The sequence below is a fragment of the Lynx canadensis genome, chromosome D4 (assembly GCF_007474595.2).
Source record: "Lynx canadensis isolate LIC74 chromosome D4, mLynCan4.pri.v2, whole genome shotgun sequence".
Lineage (NCBI taxonomy): Eukaryota > Metazoa > Chordata > Mammalia > Carnivora > Felidae > Lynx > Lynx canadensis.
This window is the reverse complement of record NC_044315.2, coordinates 70,954,662-70,973,514: the sequence shown is the minus strand read 5'-3', so window position 1 is coordinate 70,973,514 and position 18,853 is coordinate 70,954,662. Positions and strand designations below refer to the sequence as shown.

General features: G+C 39.1%; 1 protein-coding gene across 1 annotated transcript in view; it reads left to right on the top strand.

Annotated features, from left to right (window-relative positions):
• The window catches only part of SVEP1 (sushi, von Willebrand factor type A, EGF and pentraxin domain containing 1), a 196,835-nt gene that overhangs the window by 51,062 nt on the left and 126,920 nt on the right, over positions 1-18,853 (top strand). Inside the window, 3 exon segments of the mRNA XM_030293777.1 lie at positions 6,166-6,324; positions 7,677-7,856; positions 16,437-16,616. Coding sequence (XP_030149637.1) covers positions 6,166-6,324; positions 7,677-7,856; positions 16,437-16,616 — 519 coding nt within the window.

Genomic DNA, 18,853 nt, shown 5'->3' with positions numbered 1-18,853 from the left:
AAGCATGACGTACTCTGGGGGCACAGAAATGAAGGCAATGGAATCTGTCTGAAAAAGTCAGAGGAGCTGTGAAGAACGAGTTAGTCATGAAGGGTGCTGGCGGTTCACTCAGACAAAGGAGAGCTTATGCAAAGGCAAAGCTAACTGGAAGATAAAAGAAGTAATATTTGCCAAGCACCAAGCACCCACCAGGCACAACAAATCTATACAAGATGGATAATTATCTGTTGAGAAAGTTAACAGTTGGAGACCTTATTCTAAAATTTACTGAATGCTAACTACATGCCAGGCATTTACTCACATTATTTCTGCTAATCCTAACAACAAAATTTATAAGGGACATACTACTAATGTTACGCACAAAGAAACCAAGTCTCAGAAAAATTAAGTAATTGCTCAAACTCCCAAGTCCAGTAAATTGAGATGGAGGAGGTATGCAAGACTAGGCTCTCCTTGATTCTGAAGCAGGTTCCAACCAGGATGTGAAATTGCACTGATCCCTTGTAGGAGACAGACAAGAATGTTACAGACAGATCAAAGATCTGTGAAGATCAGAGTGAAGAGAGAAGGCCTTATCCTGTTGGTGCAGTTTTTAGGTAGAAAGTGATTTGATCACATTTCTATTTTAGAAAGCTCTTCAGGCACAGCATTCATGGTGGAATGAAGAGAAGAAATGGAGGCCAAGAGACCAGTAAAGAGCTGTGTAAAAACCCGGATGAGAGATAATGAGTTCAGATCTAAGATAAGGCAATGCTGATGGAGGGAGGGGGGAAACGCAGAGGATTTTGGAAAGAGAAAAATCTGAAAAACATGGTTTCCATTTGGATATTGGAGAAGATAGAGGGAGAAGGGGGAACCAAAGTGATCTCCGACGTCAGAGAACCAGTAACCTCGTGAAATACAGCATTTGAGACAATGACTTTCTTTTACATATAATTTTTATTTACTTTTAATTCTTTTTGCACAGGTAATACCTATTCAGTGTAGCAAAACTGGAAAATACTAGATCAACAAAAATAAACCTGAAAGTCTCGTAATTCTACCATGAATATATACCATGTATACATAACCTTAAATATCATATCCTTGAAGTTTCCTATATGTATTTATTAACCCAAAAGGCTCATATAAAACATAGTGTTTGAAACCTGCATTTTTTACACTCAGCTACATAATTTGAATGATTTTCCATGTCAAGACTTGTATTTTTATGGCTACTATTCCATTGGATGGAATTGTCATAAGAATTTAACAAACCCCCCTTCTCTTGACGTTTGTGTTATTGCCACTGCTGAGTGTGTAAATGGTTAACAACAATTATACATATGTTTTTACTCATCTTTACTTGGGACATATTCTCAGAAATCAAGTGATTTATCAAAAGGAGGGTTCCACTTGAGGGTTTTGCCGTCTGCCCCCAGGTTGTCCTACAGAGTAGGAGAGAATGTTTGTTCACATGCTTACTGGCAAATGACTATCAACATCCTCTAAAAATTTTGCCAAATTAAAATGTAGCCATCACTATGTATTTCTTTATTATGAGTGAGGTTTAACTGTTTATTCTGTGATTTTTGGTTATTTTCATTTCTCCTGTAGGAAATTTCTAATTCTTGTTCTTTGTCAACTTTTCAGTTGGACTGTTCATTTTTTTTTTTCATGCATTGGATAAAGCTCTTTATGTATTAAGTTTCTATTTCTTCTTAAAGTAGTAATTTATAGGTTTTTGAAGTATTTAGTGTATCTTTGTACGTCCAATGATTTTTGACCTGTAGGTCTGGCTTATTTTAGGTGTGTATCTTATCAACAGGGTTAAATTAATCCATGAATATTATTTATGATAGCTGATGTGTTTGGGTTTTCTTCGGTCATGTTAGTTTATGCTATTCTGTTTTTCATTCTTTGTTATTTTTTTATTTTCCTAGGGTTTTTCTATCTGTATTCTTTGGTGTTTTTTTTTCCCCTCTTCCACTGATTTGGAGGTTATACAGTCTTTTTCTGTTCATAGTTACTTGCTTTTTTTCAGGTACAAATTTGATCCTCTGTTTTTCTTTTGGCTTTATCATATCAATGTACCTAAAAAGAAATGAGAACCCCCCCCTTGTTCCTCTTTCCACTCATCTCCCAATTTCTCTCATATTTTAAACCTTTCTTCTTTATATTATGCAGATTATTTTCTTCTTTAGATCATATGTCTTTCTTTTTTAAAAGAAGTTTATTTATTTATTTTGAGAGAGAGGGAGAGAGAGAGAGAGGAGGAGGAGGGGCAGAGAGAGAGGGAGAGAGAGAATCCCAAGCAGGCTCTGCACTGTCAGCTCAGAGCCCAGTGTGGGGCTCGATCCCGTGAACCATTGTTCTGAGACACTTTTCAAAGTGATTCAAAGTACAAAATGTACACTACGTGAATACACACATATTCCAGACTTTGTGCCTCTAAATACAGCCCATAAAGATATGGCTTCATGACTTAAAAAACTAAAGGTACTAAAATGAGATTCTGCTTCTTAGCTGGAAAACCACAGGATCTATAGATCAAGAGTCAAACACTTAACTGACTGAGCCACCTAGGCACCCCAGATCATCTATCTTTCTTTTTAAAAAGGGCCTTATTTGATATTTTTTTTCATTTTTGCAATTTTAGCAAGATATTTAGTGATTTACTGTATGTTTTACTAGTTTCTTAGTCTTAAGCTGTTTGCTAAATACCATTTTTCCCATGCTTGAGTTTCTAATTTTGATTTCTTTTCAGTCACTGAAATGTGTCTTTATTTCCAGAAGCTATGCATATCCTGGAATGTCTTTCTCTTCCTCATATTTACCAATAGCTTGCCTAGATATAGAATTCGGGGCTGATAATATTTTTTCCACATAGCTATATATCTTATTTCCATTATTTCTCCTGCCTTTTGTTTTTGCACAGGAGAAATGGAATATCAGTTTGATTTTGCATTTATAAGTGCTTGCTTTTCTTTCCTAGATGCTTGCTATACTTTTCTTTTATCCTGGGTGTCAATCACTTTTTGTTAATTTCACCTGAAACTTGAGGGTTTTTTTTTTTTTTTTTTGCACTGAATCTTCAAGTAAGGAATATATTCTCGTGTTAATATCACAACTAGTACTTTTCCTAGGTGTACTTAGTTCTGTTGTTATGGAATTTTATGGCTTCTTTTTACTGTCTCAAAGAAGTTTAATTTTGCTGTTACAGTTTGTATTTTCTTCTCCATCTCAGTGTTCGTCTTAATCATTTTCTCCTACAGCTGCTGACTTCTGTTTAAAGGAGACCATGTTCAGGGTGCCTGAATTGTTCAGTCGGTTGAGCATCTCACTCTTGATTTTGGCTTAGGTCATGATCCCAGGGTCATGGGATCAAGCCCCACGTCAGGCTCTGTGCTGAGTGTGGAGCCTGCTTAGGATTCTTTGCTTCTCCCTTTGGCCCTCTCTCCTGCTTGTACTGTCTTTCTCTCCCTCTCTCTTAAATACAATTTTAAAATAATAATAATAATAAAAAAATAAAGGAGACCATGTTGTCTTGCATCTTCTTGAAGACTGGTGCAAATATTTACTGAACTTTTCCTAGAAAGAAATACTCAGTAATATGAATAATTCAATAATAATTCGACATTTAATACTGTGATGCTTTGATTGCAATGTTCTCTTTCTGCTGAGCTATTTTTCATAAGTCACATATCATTATAACTATTTTTATAATGTTTCTCTCAGTCTTAAATACTGTCACAGATCTAGCCAGTCCTAGAATTTTCTACTAAATATCACGGGAAAATGTTACCTTCTGTTTATAAATATAATCAAGAATTTCAGAAGCATGGTTATTTTTTTCTAATAATTACATTATGTTGTGAATCTTGTCTCTTTTATATTTTTAGCCTATTCTAGTGGTTAAAACAAGGACTACAGCATCCAAGAGACCTGGTTTTAAGACATAGCAAGTGTAGTGGTAAAGAATCTGGACTCTGGATACAAACTATCCAGGTTCAAATCTCAGCTTTGCCACTTACTGTGTAACTTTGGCAAGTTATTTAACCTCTTACTGCCTTGGTTTTCTCACCTATAAAAGGAAATTAATAATATTAGTTACTTCATAGGTCTTTAAGGAGATATAAAAAGTTAATATTTATAAAATATGTAGAACAGTCCCTGGGACATAGTAAGTACCATATAAATATTTACTTTAAAATTCTAGCTCTACCCTTCCTCTCAATTTAGTTGTAAACCATATATATATATATATTTTTTTTTTTAAATAAATAAGCCAGACCTTATCTTCTCAGAAACAGAGCTTAAACAAATGACAACAGGAAGGGTAAAGGAATGTGCTACCATTTAGAAATATGTGACTTGCTAATTAAGAACAAGATAAATGTAACTTTGATTTTTTTTGTCATAAAAATGTAGCAAACCAATGTTAACTACTAAAGAAAAAATTCTAGCTGTATTACCTCCTCAGGAACTTCACTCAAGTCAGCAAATCTCTCTAAGCCTCCATTGTCTCATCTTTAAGGTGGACAAAATACTAATAAAATTAATGCACATATTAATAACACTATTAATACTATTGACTAATACTTTGTAGACTAAATGAGATGATTTATATAAAATAGTATCACAAGTATATATTACTTGTTTCTACTATTTTTAAAGTTATTTTTTTAATGTGTGTTTATTTTTGAAAGAGAGAGAGGGAGACAGAGCATGATTGGGGGAGGGGCAGAGAGAAAGGGGGACACAGAATCCAAAGCAGGCTCCAGGCTCTGAGCTGTCAGCACAGAGCCCAACGCGGGGCTCGAACCCACGAAGTGTGAGATCATGACCTGAGCCGAAGATGGACACTTAGCCAGCTGAGCCACCCAGGCACCCCTGTTGCTACTATTTTTAAATAATTGCACGCATACTTGACAGTGCTGCATCAAATTAGCTGAGCATTGCAAGTCCTTCTTTTGGAAATGTCCTTTTTTTTTCTTTTAATGTTTATTTATTTTTGAGAGAGACAGAGCATGAGCAGGGGAGAGGCAGAGAGAGAGGGAGACACGGGGAAAAAAAGCAGGCTCCAGGCTCCAAGCTGTCAGCACAGAGCCTGATGCATGCTCAAACCCACGAACCCACAAACCCGCGAGATGGTGACCTGAGCCGAAGTCAGAAGCTTAACCACTGAGCCACCCAGCCGACGCCTTTTGGCAATTTCCATACTCAATTTTGAGTTATTTTGTAGATGTGTAACTCCAGAGAGTAAGTCACAGATTCAAAGTGACATTGTCAGTAAAGAGCATGTGTGTGTGTGTGTGTGTGTGAGAGAGAGAGAGAGAGAGAGAGAGAGAGAGAGAGGGAATGAGATTTTCTGAGCCAGGGACAGCAGGGTCTTAATAATTCTTTTTTCTTCAAAGGGCCTATTTCCCATCAGTTGGATTATTTCCCTCTTTTACTTTCTTCTATCCTTAGACAAGTGCTTTGAACAGAAACAATGGGCTCCTTGGTTTTTGCGTATTTGGCTCTTCTCCTCTGCTGGCAGACGATCCCAGAGTGTAGTAGGGGAGGTGGGGCTGCACAGGTGGGGGTAGGAGAATACGGAGTCAACAGTATTTATTAAGAATTTTTAGGGGCGCCTGGGTGGCTCAGTCGGTTGAGCGTCCGACTTCGGCTCAGGTCATGATCTCGCGGTCCGTGGGTTCGTGCCCTGCGTCAGGCTCTGTGCTGACAGCTCAGAACCTGGAGCCTGTTTCAGATTCTGTGTCTCCCTCTTTCTCTGACCCTCCCCTGTTCATGCTCTCTCTCTCTCTCTGTCTCAAAAATAAATAAAAGAATGTTAAAAAAAAAAATTAAAAAAAAAAAAAAAGAATTTTTATATGTCCTGTATCACTGATTCCTTTTAGTCCCTTAACATGTGTCGTTGTTTTGGTTTTTCCCACAAATAAGCCCAGGCATCTCATGCTGGGTTGTGTTGTAATCGTAACTAACTGTGGGACTGAAGAGGCCACATCCTAACCTGTAAATAACAAACTACATTATTCTTTAAAAAAAGAATCTCTGTTTCCCTTGCTTGAATTATACTATTATTGGTATGGAAAGCTATTATTGGGATTTTTTTCTGCCTACTTAGTCTCAAAAATGTTAACTATCACTTACCATCAATTAATATAAAATGGACTTCCCCAGCTTGCCCGTCAGGGACATACAAACCAGAAGGTTCTCCAGGAGGAATCAGCACTTGCCTTCCGTGTCCTGATGAAAATCACACCTCTCCACCTGGAAGTACGTCCCTGGAAGACTGTGTCTGCAAGGAGGGATATCGGGCATCCGGCCAGACGTGTGAAGGTAAGCCTCCCACATTTAGCAAATGGGAAATACAAAAGCTGATCTCTTAAGAAAAATGATGCTGATATTTCCATCCAGTTTATTTTAAATGATCTCTAATAATCCTTTCTCTAATCTTATTTGGGGGAAGTTCTTTTTTTTTCTTTTAATTATAACCATAGGCACCAAGGTGGCTATATTTTTTAAAAATATTTTTTAATGTTTGTTTTATTTTTTATTTTTGAGAGAGAGAGAGAGAGAGAGACAGCATGAGCGGAGGAGAGGCAGACACACACACACACACACACACACACACACACGTGCGCGCGCACAATCCGAAGCAGGCTCCAGGCTCTGAGCTGTCAGCACAGAGCCTGACATGGGGCCCAAACTCACGAACCGTGAGATTATAACCCGAGCTGAAGTCAGACACTCTACTGACAGAGCCACCCAGGTGCCCCCCTTTGCTTTTACTAAGTAGCATTTCTTATCAATGCATACACCCATATCTTGCTCCAGAGAAAATAGATCTGAGACCCCAATAACTATGAAACCAGGAAGATTTAGTACTTGAAAAAGATCTAAATATGAATCTAACAGCCACAAATTTAACAAAAAATATAACAAATGAGCTAGTTTGGGCTCTGGTGATATTTATATCCATTTAAGAGAATATGTTTATGAGTAAAGTGTCTTGATATTATTCATATCAAAAATTAAAACTGTGTAATTAGCCTGTAACATGTACAAGAGGCTGTGGCTCTTGGGATTTGTAGCCAACATACTTTGTTGAATTTATTCTTTGTTTTATGCCACCTTAATTAAGGAGGAAAATAGGGGCGCCTGGGAGGCTCAGTTGGTTAAGCGTCCAACTTCAGCTCAAGTCATGATCTCATAGTTCGTGAGTTCAAGCCCCACATTGGGTTCTGTGTTGACAGCTCAGAGCCTGGAGCCTGCTTTGGATTCTGTGTCTCCCTCTCTCTCTCTCTGCCCTCCGCCTCTAATGCTCTGTCCCTGTCTCTCTCTCAAAAATAAATAAATATTAAAAAAAAGAAGGAAAATAGGTTATGACCTATGAAGATCAAGAACTAGAAAATTTCATATCCACATAGATGTCAAAATAAAACATTTTTAGGGCTTAAAATATATTTAGTCTGTTTAAAAAATTGGAAGTAAATACATACCTAATAGGAGTGAGATGTAAGGGTTCTTCTTTCAAATATGCACTTAGAAATTGAGATGCAGTAAATTGGAATGATGTGGGTAATTTAGCTGTGTGTGTAAAATGTCCCCTTAAACAAACACAGGAAAGGAGGCCATTTCATAGGCAAAAGGCTAATTTTGCTTTTTTATTTTCTTTCTGTAAATGTTAGTTGTCCACTGCCCTGCCCTGAGGCCTCCCGAAAACGGTTACTTTATCCAGAACACTTGCAACAACCACTTCAATGCAGCCTGTGGGGTCCGATGTAACCCTGGATTTGACCTCGTGGGAAGCAGCATCCTTCTGTGTCTACCCAATGGTTTGTGGTCCGGTTCAGAGAGCTCCTGCAGAGGTATGCAAACTGCCAGTTCACATTGTTTATTGATTGCCTTGCTTGATTTCCTTGACTTAACCTTTAATGGACCAGTGAAGTTCTTTGTTTCTTTTGATTTCATAGACCACAGACCACAGAAAGAGAAAAAAATTATAGGGACATTGGAAGTCAGAACTACTAAGTTCAATTGACCACATCATCGTAAACTATGCCCTCTATGTTTCTTTTATGAACAGACAGAGAGCAAAGAAAGGGCCTTCCTGGGAAGGAAATGGACAGGTTACCCCAAACCTCAGATTTCAAGCAGCCAAAATAGGGTGCCAAGGAGAGGGTTAGAATGAGGACTTTGAGGACTCATGTGATTGGAGGACTCAGGGAGCCACATGAGGGTCTGGCAGTGGGAGCAGTGAGCCAACTTGTATGTCTCCAGCCTTTGCTTGGAATAGACAGTGTGCTGTAGAGAGTGGGGATTTGCCAAAGTGAGATCACAGAGTCTAGTCAGGCCAATAGAAATGGGGACTGTACCTCGAGTAGAAGCAGAGGCTCCCACATCACACAGAGAAAAGACGAATATTATGGTAGCTTAGTTCACCTCCACTCTCGCCATCTGTAGGATCTCCTTTCCTTCTTCTTACAACTATGACACACAACTTCCTAAGGTTTCACAAGTAGGGTTGGAAAAGACGGCTATCTAAGAAAAGAGGGGAACAAGCCAAAGGCCTTGAGAATCCCTCCTTTCCAAGCTTCTGAATACAGTATTCACCCGCTACCTAGAGTTGCCAGATGATATACAGGGGACACCCAGCGAGACGAGAATTTTAGATAAACAACAACTTTTAGTGTAAGTGAGTCCCATGCAAGATGTGGGATTTACTTATACTAAAAATGAGGTGTTGATTTTCCAAAACTCAAATTTAACTGGATCTCCTCATTTGTTTGTTTGCTTTGCTAAATCTGGCAACCTCACCCCCCACCACATCCCCCAGGCATCCTTTGGCAATACACTTTGCTGAGGATTTGACTGCTCCAGGACCCCACATCACACAGCTCACTGGAGTACGGTAAGGAGTTTTCTCTTGGCTCTTGCACTCATAAGGGAAGCCCACCTACTCAGACCCAGGTCGTTTGTGAGCCACAGGAGACAACCACTGTGGTTATCACCTACCGGTTTTTACCATCTGCAAGTATGAGTCTGCTTAACTCAGGTCCCAACCCGTCCTCTTCTGTGTACCTACAAAAAAAGAAGAGGCACGCCTGTGCTGAGGTGGCTCAGTTAAGCCTCCAACTTCGGCTCAGGTCATGATCTCGCGGTTCATGAGTTCGAGCCCCACGTCAGGCTCCGTGCTGACAGCTTGGAGCCTAGAGCCTGCTTCGGATTCTGTGTCTCCCTCTCTGTCTCTGCCCCTGCCCTGCTTGTGCTCTCTCCCTGTCTCTCAAAAAAAAAAAAAAAAAATAATAATAATAATAAACATTAAAAAAATAAGAAATCAGCAAAATTGAACAAGAGAGTCCTGAAAGAAAAGGGAAACAAATGGAATCACTGAGATTCCAAGGCAATTACAGTGCTTAAATAAGGCCAGGATTCCAAGAAATAGGAGATCTCTGAAAACAAAAGGATTTCTTAAGAGGAAATAAAAGTTTGCAGACGCAATGAATAGATGTAGTTAAAAGCCAAATTAATAAGTTACAAAATCAACTCAAGAAACACTTCTGAAAGGGGCGCCTGGGTGGCTCAATTGGTTAAGCCTCCGACTTCAGCTCGGGTCATGATCTCACAGTTTACGTGTTTGAGCCCCGTGTCGGGCTCTGTGCTGACAGCTCAGAGCCTGGAGCCTGCTTCAGATCGTGTGTCTTCCTCTCTTTCTGCCCCTCCCCTGCTTGTTCATTCTCTCTCTCTCCCTCTCTCTCTCTCTCTCTCTCTCAAAAATAAAACATTAAAACTTTAAAAAAAAAGAAACTCTTCTGAAAGTAAAGCAGAGTTTCAAAGATTAAAAAAATATAAAATGATAACGTGACATGAGAATAGTCCCGGGAAATAGACTCTTTTCATACTTGGAACCTAGAGAGAGAGTGGAATGAAAGAGAACATAGCCCCAAGCGGAAATCTTGAAAATATATGCAACTAACATCTTTGATATTCAGTTTAAAATCACTTAATGAGTGCTAGAAAAAAATTATTGAAAACAGATCCATGTCTGGAAAGAATCGTAGTGAAATTTCTGAATGTGTTGGAAAAATAGAAAATTGTGCCTGTTTCACAGTTAGAAATAAATAATATTACCTACAGAGGAAAGAGAATCAGACTTGAGCCTCTTATTAGCCATTCTAAATATGAGAAGATAAGGGTGTGTTGCCAGGAGTCTGAGAGAAAAGAATCAGACCCTAGATTTCTGAGCTCAGATCAGCTACTGTTTTATGTGGGAAGGCCAAGGAAAGACATTTTCAGTCATGCAGTCTCAAATGGTAAAAAAGCCACATCCCATGCCTGAAAAAGTTAATCGTAGAAAGCCTCTTAGATATATTCCTATAAAGTCAACAGTTATCAGCTCTGTGTAAAATCACTACCCCTTCTTCCAAATACGTCATGGCAGAGGGTGGAAAACATTGCATTTTAACTTTTCCACTTACTGGTCTTCCAAAGAAGAGTGAGAAAAGCGGGTAGACGACGCCTTCAGGATAAGGTCCAACCCCTGCCTCTTTACCCTCCACAGTCTACACCCTGAGCCTCAAATCCTACACTAAAGCCATAAGAAATGGCCATGTCCTCTCGGGAAGCCATCCTTTGACAAGTTGTTACCACAGCTTTGAGTGCCTGATGGCCCTGAATTTGCTCTTTGTCTCTCTATATAAACCCTCTGCTGTCATCAGACTTCTCAGCCTGGATGGGATGACCTCAACTTCTGTATGTGTGTCCATGCATCCGTTCTCCCCTCATTCTAGAGCCTGTGCTCTGTGTGTCAGGCTCAGTCAAGGAGGCACAGTGACCACGAGTGTCATGGGATGAGGGATCTATTTTAGGAATTGAACCTTATGCAATTTTGGAAGGAGCTGAAGGCAAACTGAAGATCTAGAAGAGAAGTTGGAGCATCAGAGGTGTTTCTACCAACTCAGTCTGTGAGACCAAGCCTGCCCTGCTGCTGGGGTGGGACTGAAAAGGAGAAATGCGTTGAGAGGTCTTAGAGAAGGTTTCCATGGTTCCACAGCCAAGAGCCTGGCATCAAGCTTGGGGCTTCCTCAGGCCAACACAGTCAACAATTGGGACATGGAATAGAGGCAAGCAAAGACAAGCTGGGATCCGTGGGACATGTCTACATTTGTCCATCACCATGTCTGGCTACATTGGTCCAGGCTGCTTTCCAAAATCCAGGGCACGTTCTTCTTCTGATCAACCCTAGCCTGCCCTATTGTAAGGGGAGTCTGACAGCTTGTTTCCCAGCTTAACCAACTCGATATAATACAAACCAACACACTTAACTTTTATTAATCAGCTTGTCTGTCGCCTCTGCTAGACTGAGTTCTTTATGAGCACAGAATGTATCTTTTCTTCTCAACCCTTACTTATACCTCTGGTGAATGATCAAGAACTTGATCAATAGATGTATTGGTAAGTCCATTGATAAATAGATATACTGATGGTCGGACTGCATCACTTGCCATTATGCATTCACATTGTTAAAGAGCATTCTTGTTCTTATTTATGTGATTTCAGTTGACATTCCAATATAAACAAAACAATGTTAATCAAAGATTAAAAGATCGCTTTAGTTTCATTCCCAAAGCTACACATAACTTACCAGTGTACAAAGCTGTCCCGAATGAAGATACCTACTCCCTAACTCTGGCGCATCATTTGTGACTTTAATTACTTGAGATATTGCTCTTTGAAAATATATACCATATTTCATTAATTATAAAACACTTTCCCCCATATTTTAATGTCTCTAAAAACTCAGATGTACCTTAAAGTCAGTGGCATGAAATCCTTTCATAGATATTACTGTTTCTTTATTAGTGGCACATAAAATAATGGTGTGCCTCACAAATGGGGCATCTGGCATTCAATGAAATATGACAGCTGCATTGGGATTCACCTCTGTTTCAGGGCGGATAACTGGAGAAAGTTGTATTTTACATTTCCAGGTGAAATCTAATGGTACGAACAGAATCATTTTAGTTATGTCATCTCTTTCTTGCAAATCTTCCTGAAATTGAGACAGAAATGAAAGAGCAGTTTAAAATGTAAAGCCTTTTGCAAATTTCATTTTGCATCATTAATGTTTTATAGTGTTAAGTAATACTTAATAGGCTTGAGCCTTCTTCCTCCTCTGTACTCATCATAAAGCATTTATACTTTTTGTTCAATTTTCTCTGAATTATACATTTATTTCTAAACTAGGAAGGGTTTTTTTTTGTGGTTTCCTAATGATAACTAAGCCACAACATCACAGTAAATTAAATTTTGCGATAGGTTTCCTCAGAAAATGGCTCACACAACAATAAGAATCCTACACTTAATATCAGATTTATTTTATTTTCAGTATAGATGCTATCACAATTTGGGCTTGACAGGAATTATTTATATGGGTGGAAATCTAATTAGTCTTTAAAATCAGAACCAGAGCAGGTCTCAGAGTGTCTACTTCTTAGTAGACTGTATTCTTGAAACGATTGCTACTTTCTAAAAAGACCAAATGAGCATTTAAGGTTGCTTTGACATGAATGTGAATCAAGAAACGTTTATTGCACAATTTGTCAGCTTGTTGAAATAAAAAAAAAAATTTTATTGAAACTAATAAATAAACATGTTCCTATTAAGAATGATAATAAATGGTCATTCCTGGTTGAAAAGGAGTATAAAATGTTTAAGGGCTAACTAGGAATCCTTGCATATGCTTTGTTTTCTCAGAGGAGCAATCAAAGTTTATTGAAAGCACATTTGAGAAGCAATATAATATGTATGTGTATGAAACACCAACTCTAATTTACTATCAGTACTCTTGAGAGATGTTGTGAATCCATTTCATTTTGAGTGGGAAAGCTGGAGTGATTTCATCAGTGTTTTAAATCTAAAAGCAGTTGTTTAAAATATGGCTTTCCAGATTTTATACATTTTGATCATAGGGATTTATCTTACCTTTTAATTCCACGTGGCACTTGGCATTTTGTTACATATGGTGGTCACACTGAGTAAAAACCAAACTGTGGAAGGCAAAATAGTTCTATGCCCTTGATGCACTCAGCAAGGATTCTACTTACATGATGGACACACTCAATAAAAATCAAGATGTGGAAGGCAAAATGTGTCTACTCATTTGTCATTAGTAGTTGATTTCGATCCAAGCCATCTCAGGGATTGAAAGGCAAAGGCTTATGGTTTAACTCCTAATTTGATTTTTGTCTTTTCTCTAAGAATGATCAATCCTAAATATATATTTAATGCACCCAATATTTATGCTCTGCCGACTAATATCATTTAAATGGGTTCCTTCAGAATAGATCCTGCCAAGCGGTGACTTCAGTTGAATATGCACTGAATGTTTTGCCCCAACTTCATTTCCTATTATTATAAAGTTAAGCTTTCATCATAAATATATGCTTCATATGAAAAACTGGCAAATACAGAAATGTGGAAGAAAGAAAAATGCACCCTACCCAGAGTCCTCCAAAACATTCTGAGTCCCAAATGATTTTGTTCAAAAATATTTAGAGATTGCTATGTTGTCTTTGGGCCTTTAGTGTTGCAGAAGTGCTATTGTTGATAGTAGAACTTTGTTCTTCTGTAGGGGTTATTTTTTTGTGCTATTCCTGATGCTTGTAGGATTTTATCTGTGAGCACATGAGTTTATGTGACCATCCTTTGACATATCTAACAGAAATGCACCCTCTTTTCCTCTCTGTATTTCTGTTTATGACAGGGATGTACATGCCCTGCTCCCTCTTTCTTTCCCTTTCCCTTCTTCCTACCTTACCTTCTCCTCCCTATTTTTCAGCTTCCTCTCCCTCCTCTACACTGTCCTTCGTATCCCCTTTCCCTTTTCTCTCCTCCCCTCCTTCTCTTATACCTACCTTCTCCTCCCCTTCTCTTCCCTGTCTTCTCTCTTCTTATTCTCCCATTTCCTTTCTCCTTTTCCCTTGCCCTCCTTCCCCTGATTGGAAATCTGAAGGGAGTGGGTTTAAGCTGGAACTGGAGAAAAAGAAGTAGAGAGAGTATAAATTCTTTAGAGATGATTTTATCTACAGAACACACAACATATTGGAGAGCCCAGTAGGGTACAGAAACTGATGGAGTTGAAGCCCTTCAGCGAGTGATCCAAGAAGACAGGAGGTTGTTGTCAGAGGGTGGGATGTTAGCTTGGTGATGGCAAGGTCTAGAGGATAAGGCAATGAAATAGGTGAAGGATTTGGTTATTGCAGGAAAGGAGGTGAAGAATATGACCCCACAATACTGGAATGATCATCTACACAGACAATGAAATCATCAATGTGTGTGTGTGTGTGTGTGTGTGTGTGTGTGTGTGTGTGTCTGAGAGAGAGAGAGACAGAGACAGAGACAGAGACAGAATAAAATCTTCAAAGAATGAGAAGTGGCCCGGAGGTCAGCAGACAGTTGGGGGGAGAAAGATGTTGAATATTTAATATGACACTTTGACACTTCGTGGGAGCTAAAAGGTTTTACAGAGAAGGGAGGAGGAAGAGAGAATAATCTGGGAAGGCACAAGGAACAAAGAGGACATCTTTTTCTCCAGGCCTTGTCTATAAGAGACCATTGGATTCTGATTAAGATAAGAAAGTGAGAGAAAAGTTCACAAGTGAAGTTTAGGTTATGAGGGGATTTATTGAAGACTGATTGTGTATTTCAGAGGGCAGGTGCCAGAGCTTGTGAGTTAGATTTGGATTAGACATATATGAGTATGACCCTGATAGATGAGGGATAACTTTGGAGCCTTGGGCTTCCTATGAGATTGTCAGAAGCAGAAATATAGAGCATCATGAGATTAATTGAGAGAGACCCTAAAACACATTATGGGATTTTGGTGGGCTGGGCAGTGAGGAAAATCTTGCCAGGAGAGCTCAGAGCACAGATTCCATTTGGGGACCTGTAGAGGCAGAATCAGCATGAGTACTCTCTCGTAGCTTCTCTGATGTAGTGTTGAAGCCATCAAGTTAGAATTTGCAGTACTAGGAAAAGGCATATGTCTCTGGACACCCCGTGGGACTTCTGCTGGTGGTGTTGAGGCTGACTGAGGCACAGGGGCATTTCCGGCATTGAGGGGTTAGTAAATACCCCTTGGCTACTCTCTCAGGGTGGTTTTGAAGTTGGTAGAAAAAAGGGTCATGTCACCAGTTGTACCTGCTCACTTCTGAGCCCAGGGAAATGTGATCCTAAGTCACATGCTCTACCTCTGAGCAGGGCTGGAGCACACACAAATCCCATGAGCTGAAAGAGGGGAGAAACCTTTCCCTAGGAAAGTAGCAAAGGAGGAGTGAATGGATGCTGGGCACAGGAAATTAGGAATTGTGTACAGCTGCTGCTATTTCAAAGACCCAAATAACAATGTCTTAAAGCAATTAAGAGTTTACTTTTCTCGCATCTAAAAGAAGACGAGAAGCTGGTATGATAGCTCCATTATCATCAGAGACCCAGGCTTCTTTAATTTTTTTTGCTGTACCCTCTTAGTACTTGATAGTTATTCTATAGTAGTATCTCGTACTTAGACAATAATATGCTGGGGTACCATCCCTCATGTCCGTATTTCAGGACAACAAAGGAGGAAGAGGGGAAGGCAAAAAGTACTCTCTCAATTGAAAGGGTCACCATTAAAAAGCTTTGCCACACATCCCGCACAACTGCAGCTTATATTTCATTGGCTGTCAATCATTGTGATGGAGGTGGGCAGTTGTTACCTTCTAACTGTGCATATTTGGTGCTGAATAGAACTTGGAAGAATGTTATCGGGTGCACAACTGGCACTCTTTGCCAAAGCAGCAAAACACACAAACAAAACAACGTTAGCGCGTAAGTCAAGATCAGCATCATGAGGTAGAGTTTGCAGCAAGTGTCTTGGAAGAAAGGAGTGAAAAAGCCAAAAGGAGCAGAGTTACAGTCAAGGAGTAGGATACTGAAATTGAAGATTACAGAGGCTGGGGTCATTAAAAGCCCAGGATGTACCCATGAGATCTGAGAATTGAGTTAATCGTGAACCTGAATCCCTGTCCTGGAAAAGACGTCCTCTTTTTGTTGGAATGTAGCCTGGAAAAGCTCAGCTGAGGCCCAGCTGAAGGTTGACGATCCCTCCCTTTGTCAGCCACCTCCAATCTACAGGTATCATCGTCCATCTAGGACCAGACTCCTTAGACAGGTTAAGTTTTCCACTTATGGGCAGGAGGTTGAGTGCCGGGATCTTACTAGGGCAATGCGTTTGATGAAACACATGCCTTCAGTTGTCCCATACTAACTCAAAACATAATGATGTGCTATTTACTATTTGCCATTTTAAGAAAAGTTATTTTCTTGCTTGCAACGTGTAGGCATTGTTAAACTTCCTATTTTTGTCTTTATTTAGTAAAATGTGACCCAATGTTTTTCATTTTATATAGTACGAACATGCCCCCATCTTCGCCAACCCAAACATGGCCGCATCAGCTGTTCTACCAAGGAAATGTCCTACAAGACAGTGTGTTTGGTTACCTGTGATGAAGGGTACAGACTAGAAGGAAGTGCTAAGCTTACTTGTCAAGCTAACACCCAGTGGGATGGTCTAGAACCTCGGTGTGTGGGTAAGTCATGGAAGGCATGGTGCGTTTGGTGATTTATTTCTCTTGCTCTCTGATTTCTCCTTTCTTCTGTGAAGGCCTAGAACTTCTGTGAAGTTGATTCATAATGAATATAAATCCACATCCATGTATACAGATGCGCGGAGACACAGGTATACAGGTACATAAACGAATGTGCAGTTTTATTCCGCTCCAATGATAAAAAGACACCAGAATCCCATTATCCGAGTCACTGAAGTTTACAGCTTGAAATGGTGATGATGTTTTTTTTAACTGGGGCCAATTTGGATGGATTTTTTAAAGACCAAATTCTGTGTGATTCCCCTGCTTTGTTAAACAGAAGTTACTTTTACCTTGTTGATAAAAGGACAAAATTATGAACCAGTGAACCTTAGGATAGACCATAATATTCTATTTCATCAGAAGATTTTTTTGCCTTGTCCTTCTCGAAGAGTTGTGACATCTCACTACTGAAATCAGGTCCAGAATGAATAAATTCAGGAATCTTTCCAGTTTGCTGCTCCTTATACACTGTAAATACAAATGATAACGATAATGATGATGATGATGAGAATCCTTATAAAATGTCAGATGTAGTATACAGAGCTTGGCAGGTAGATAATTAAATAAGCAACTTCCAAAAAAGGAAAAAGAAGAACTATATGTAAGGAATAAATTGAAATATGCCAGGACCCAAGATGGGAAAACTAGGTACTATGAATCTGTCATTTCCTTCCAAATTGATTTACAGGTTTGTTCTAGTATAATCTAGTACTCGATCCGTGGTTGATGAAGGTATCACCAGGAAGGTTGTTGAGCTTACAGGGTATGGGGGGATTCATTTAACAGTCCAAAAGTTGGCCCTCACTGTTTAAGCTAAGAAAAACTGATATTATCAAACTGAGAAGAGATTAATCTCTCCTGGATGGGCAAATGAAATTCACTATTAAGCAAAAATTCAATTCATTAGCAATGAGATGCCTACTATTATGGATATTGTAAGAGTTAGGCCTGGAATACGTTGTATTTCCCTGTAGACAGAAGCTGCAAGGACACCCAAGTCAAGAATACACTTAGTTTGTATGAAACCCAGACAAAGGGAGATAGCCCTTCAGATATTCCACAGAATTAAATGAGGTAAAAATGATGGGTCTTCCATCATAGAAAGGTGCCTTTACGATGGCACAATAAATGTCAATGAACTTCTTTAGTTGGGATGTTGTCTCCTTACACTAGATTTTCTATGTAAGTACTAATGTTTACTCCCAAGAATCACCTCTTACCCTGCTTCCATGGCTGATCAACTCCTCTTCTGAGGGACCCAATCTTTTTTTAAAAATAGTAATACTGGGGTGCCTGGGTGGCTCAGTCACTTAAGCATCAGACTCTGCATTTCCGCTTAGGTTATGATCTTAGGGTTGGTGAGGTCAAGCTCAGAGTTGGGCTCTGCACTGACAGCACAGAGCCCGCCTGGGATCCTGTCTCTCCCTCTCTCTCTCTGCCCCTCCCTGACTTGTGTGCTCTCTCTGTCTCTCAAAAGTAAATAGAATAAAACTTAAAAAAAAATGCATCTAATAAGGTTTTCCTATTCTCAGTTCTTGTAAAAATCATTGTGTGCATTTCTGTAATGATTTAAAGCATATGCAAATCTTGGTGATTTATGTAACCATCGAAGGGAGATTGCTTCCCTTTTTACAGTTCATTGGAGAACCACTCACTGTAGCCTCCAAATTCTGACAACAACCGTAATTACTGTGATAATTCTGATTTTTAAAAAATTGATATAAATGAATAGGATGTGTGTTGAAGAATAGACAGGTACAAAACAAAAATTTTGAACATGAGGTAAAATGAGGGAGAACTTATTCTCACCATCATAAAACAGATTGTGCACCTACAGTAATTAAAATAGCACATTAATGGTGCAAGGATGCACAGAACAATGGAGCTACACATGACTAAATATGGTACAGAAACAAACATTAGTTTATAGAAGAATATAGCACTTGGTAAAGGAAATTTCAGAAATCAATGGGGAAAAAGTTTATCTAAAAATTAGTCTTGACTCTCACTACACACCCACAAAAAAAATCACTAAATTAAGTTAATTAGTTAAATTGGGCAAGTTAAGGGGTGAAATGTAAGAAAAGGTACAGATTTTTATGAAGGGGAACTTTCTAAGAATAAAAGACAATCTGAATTTTTAATGGAGAAGAATTTCCTAAGAATAAAAGGAAAAA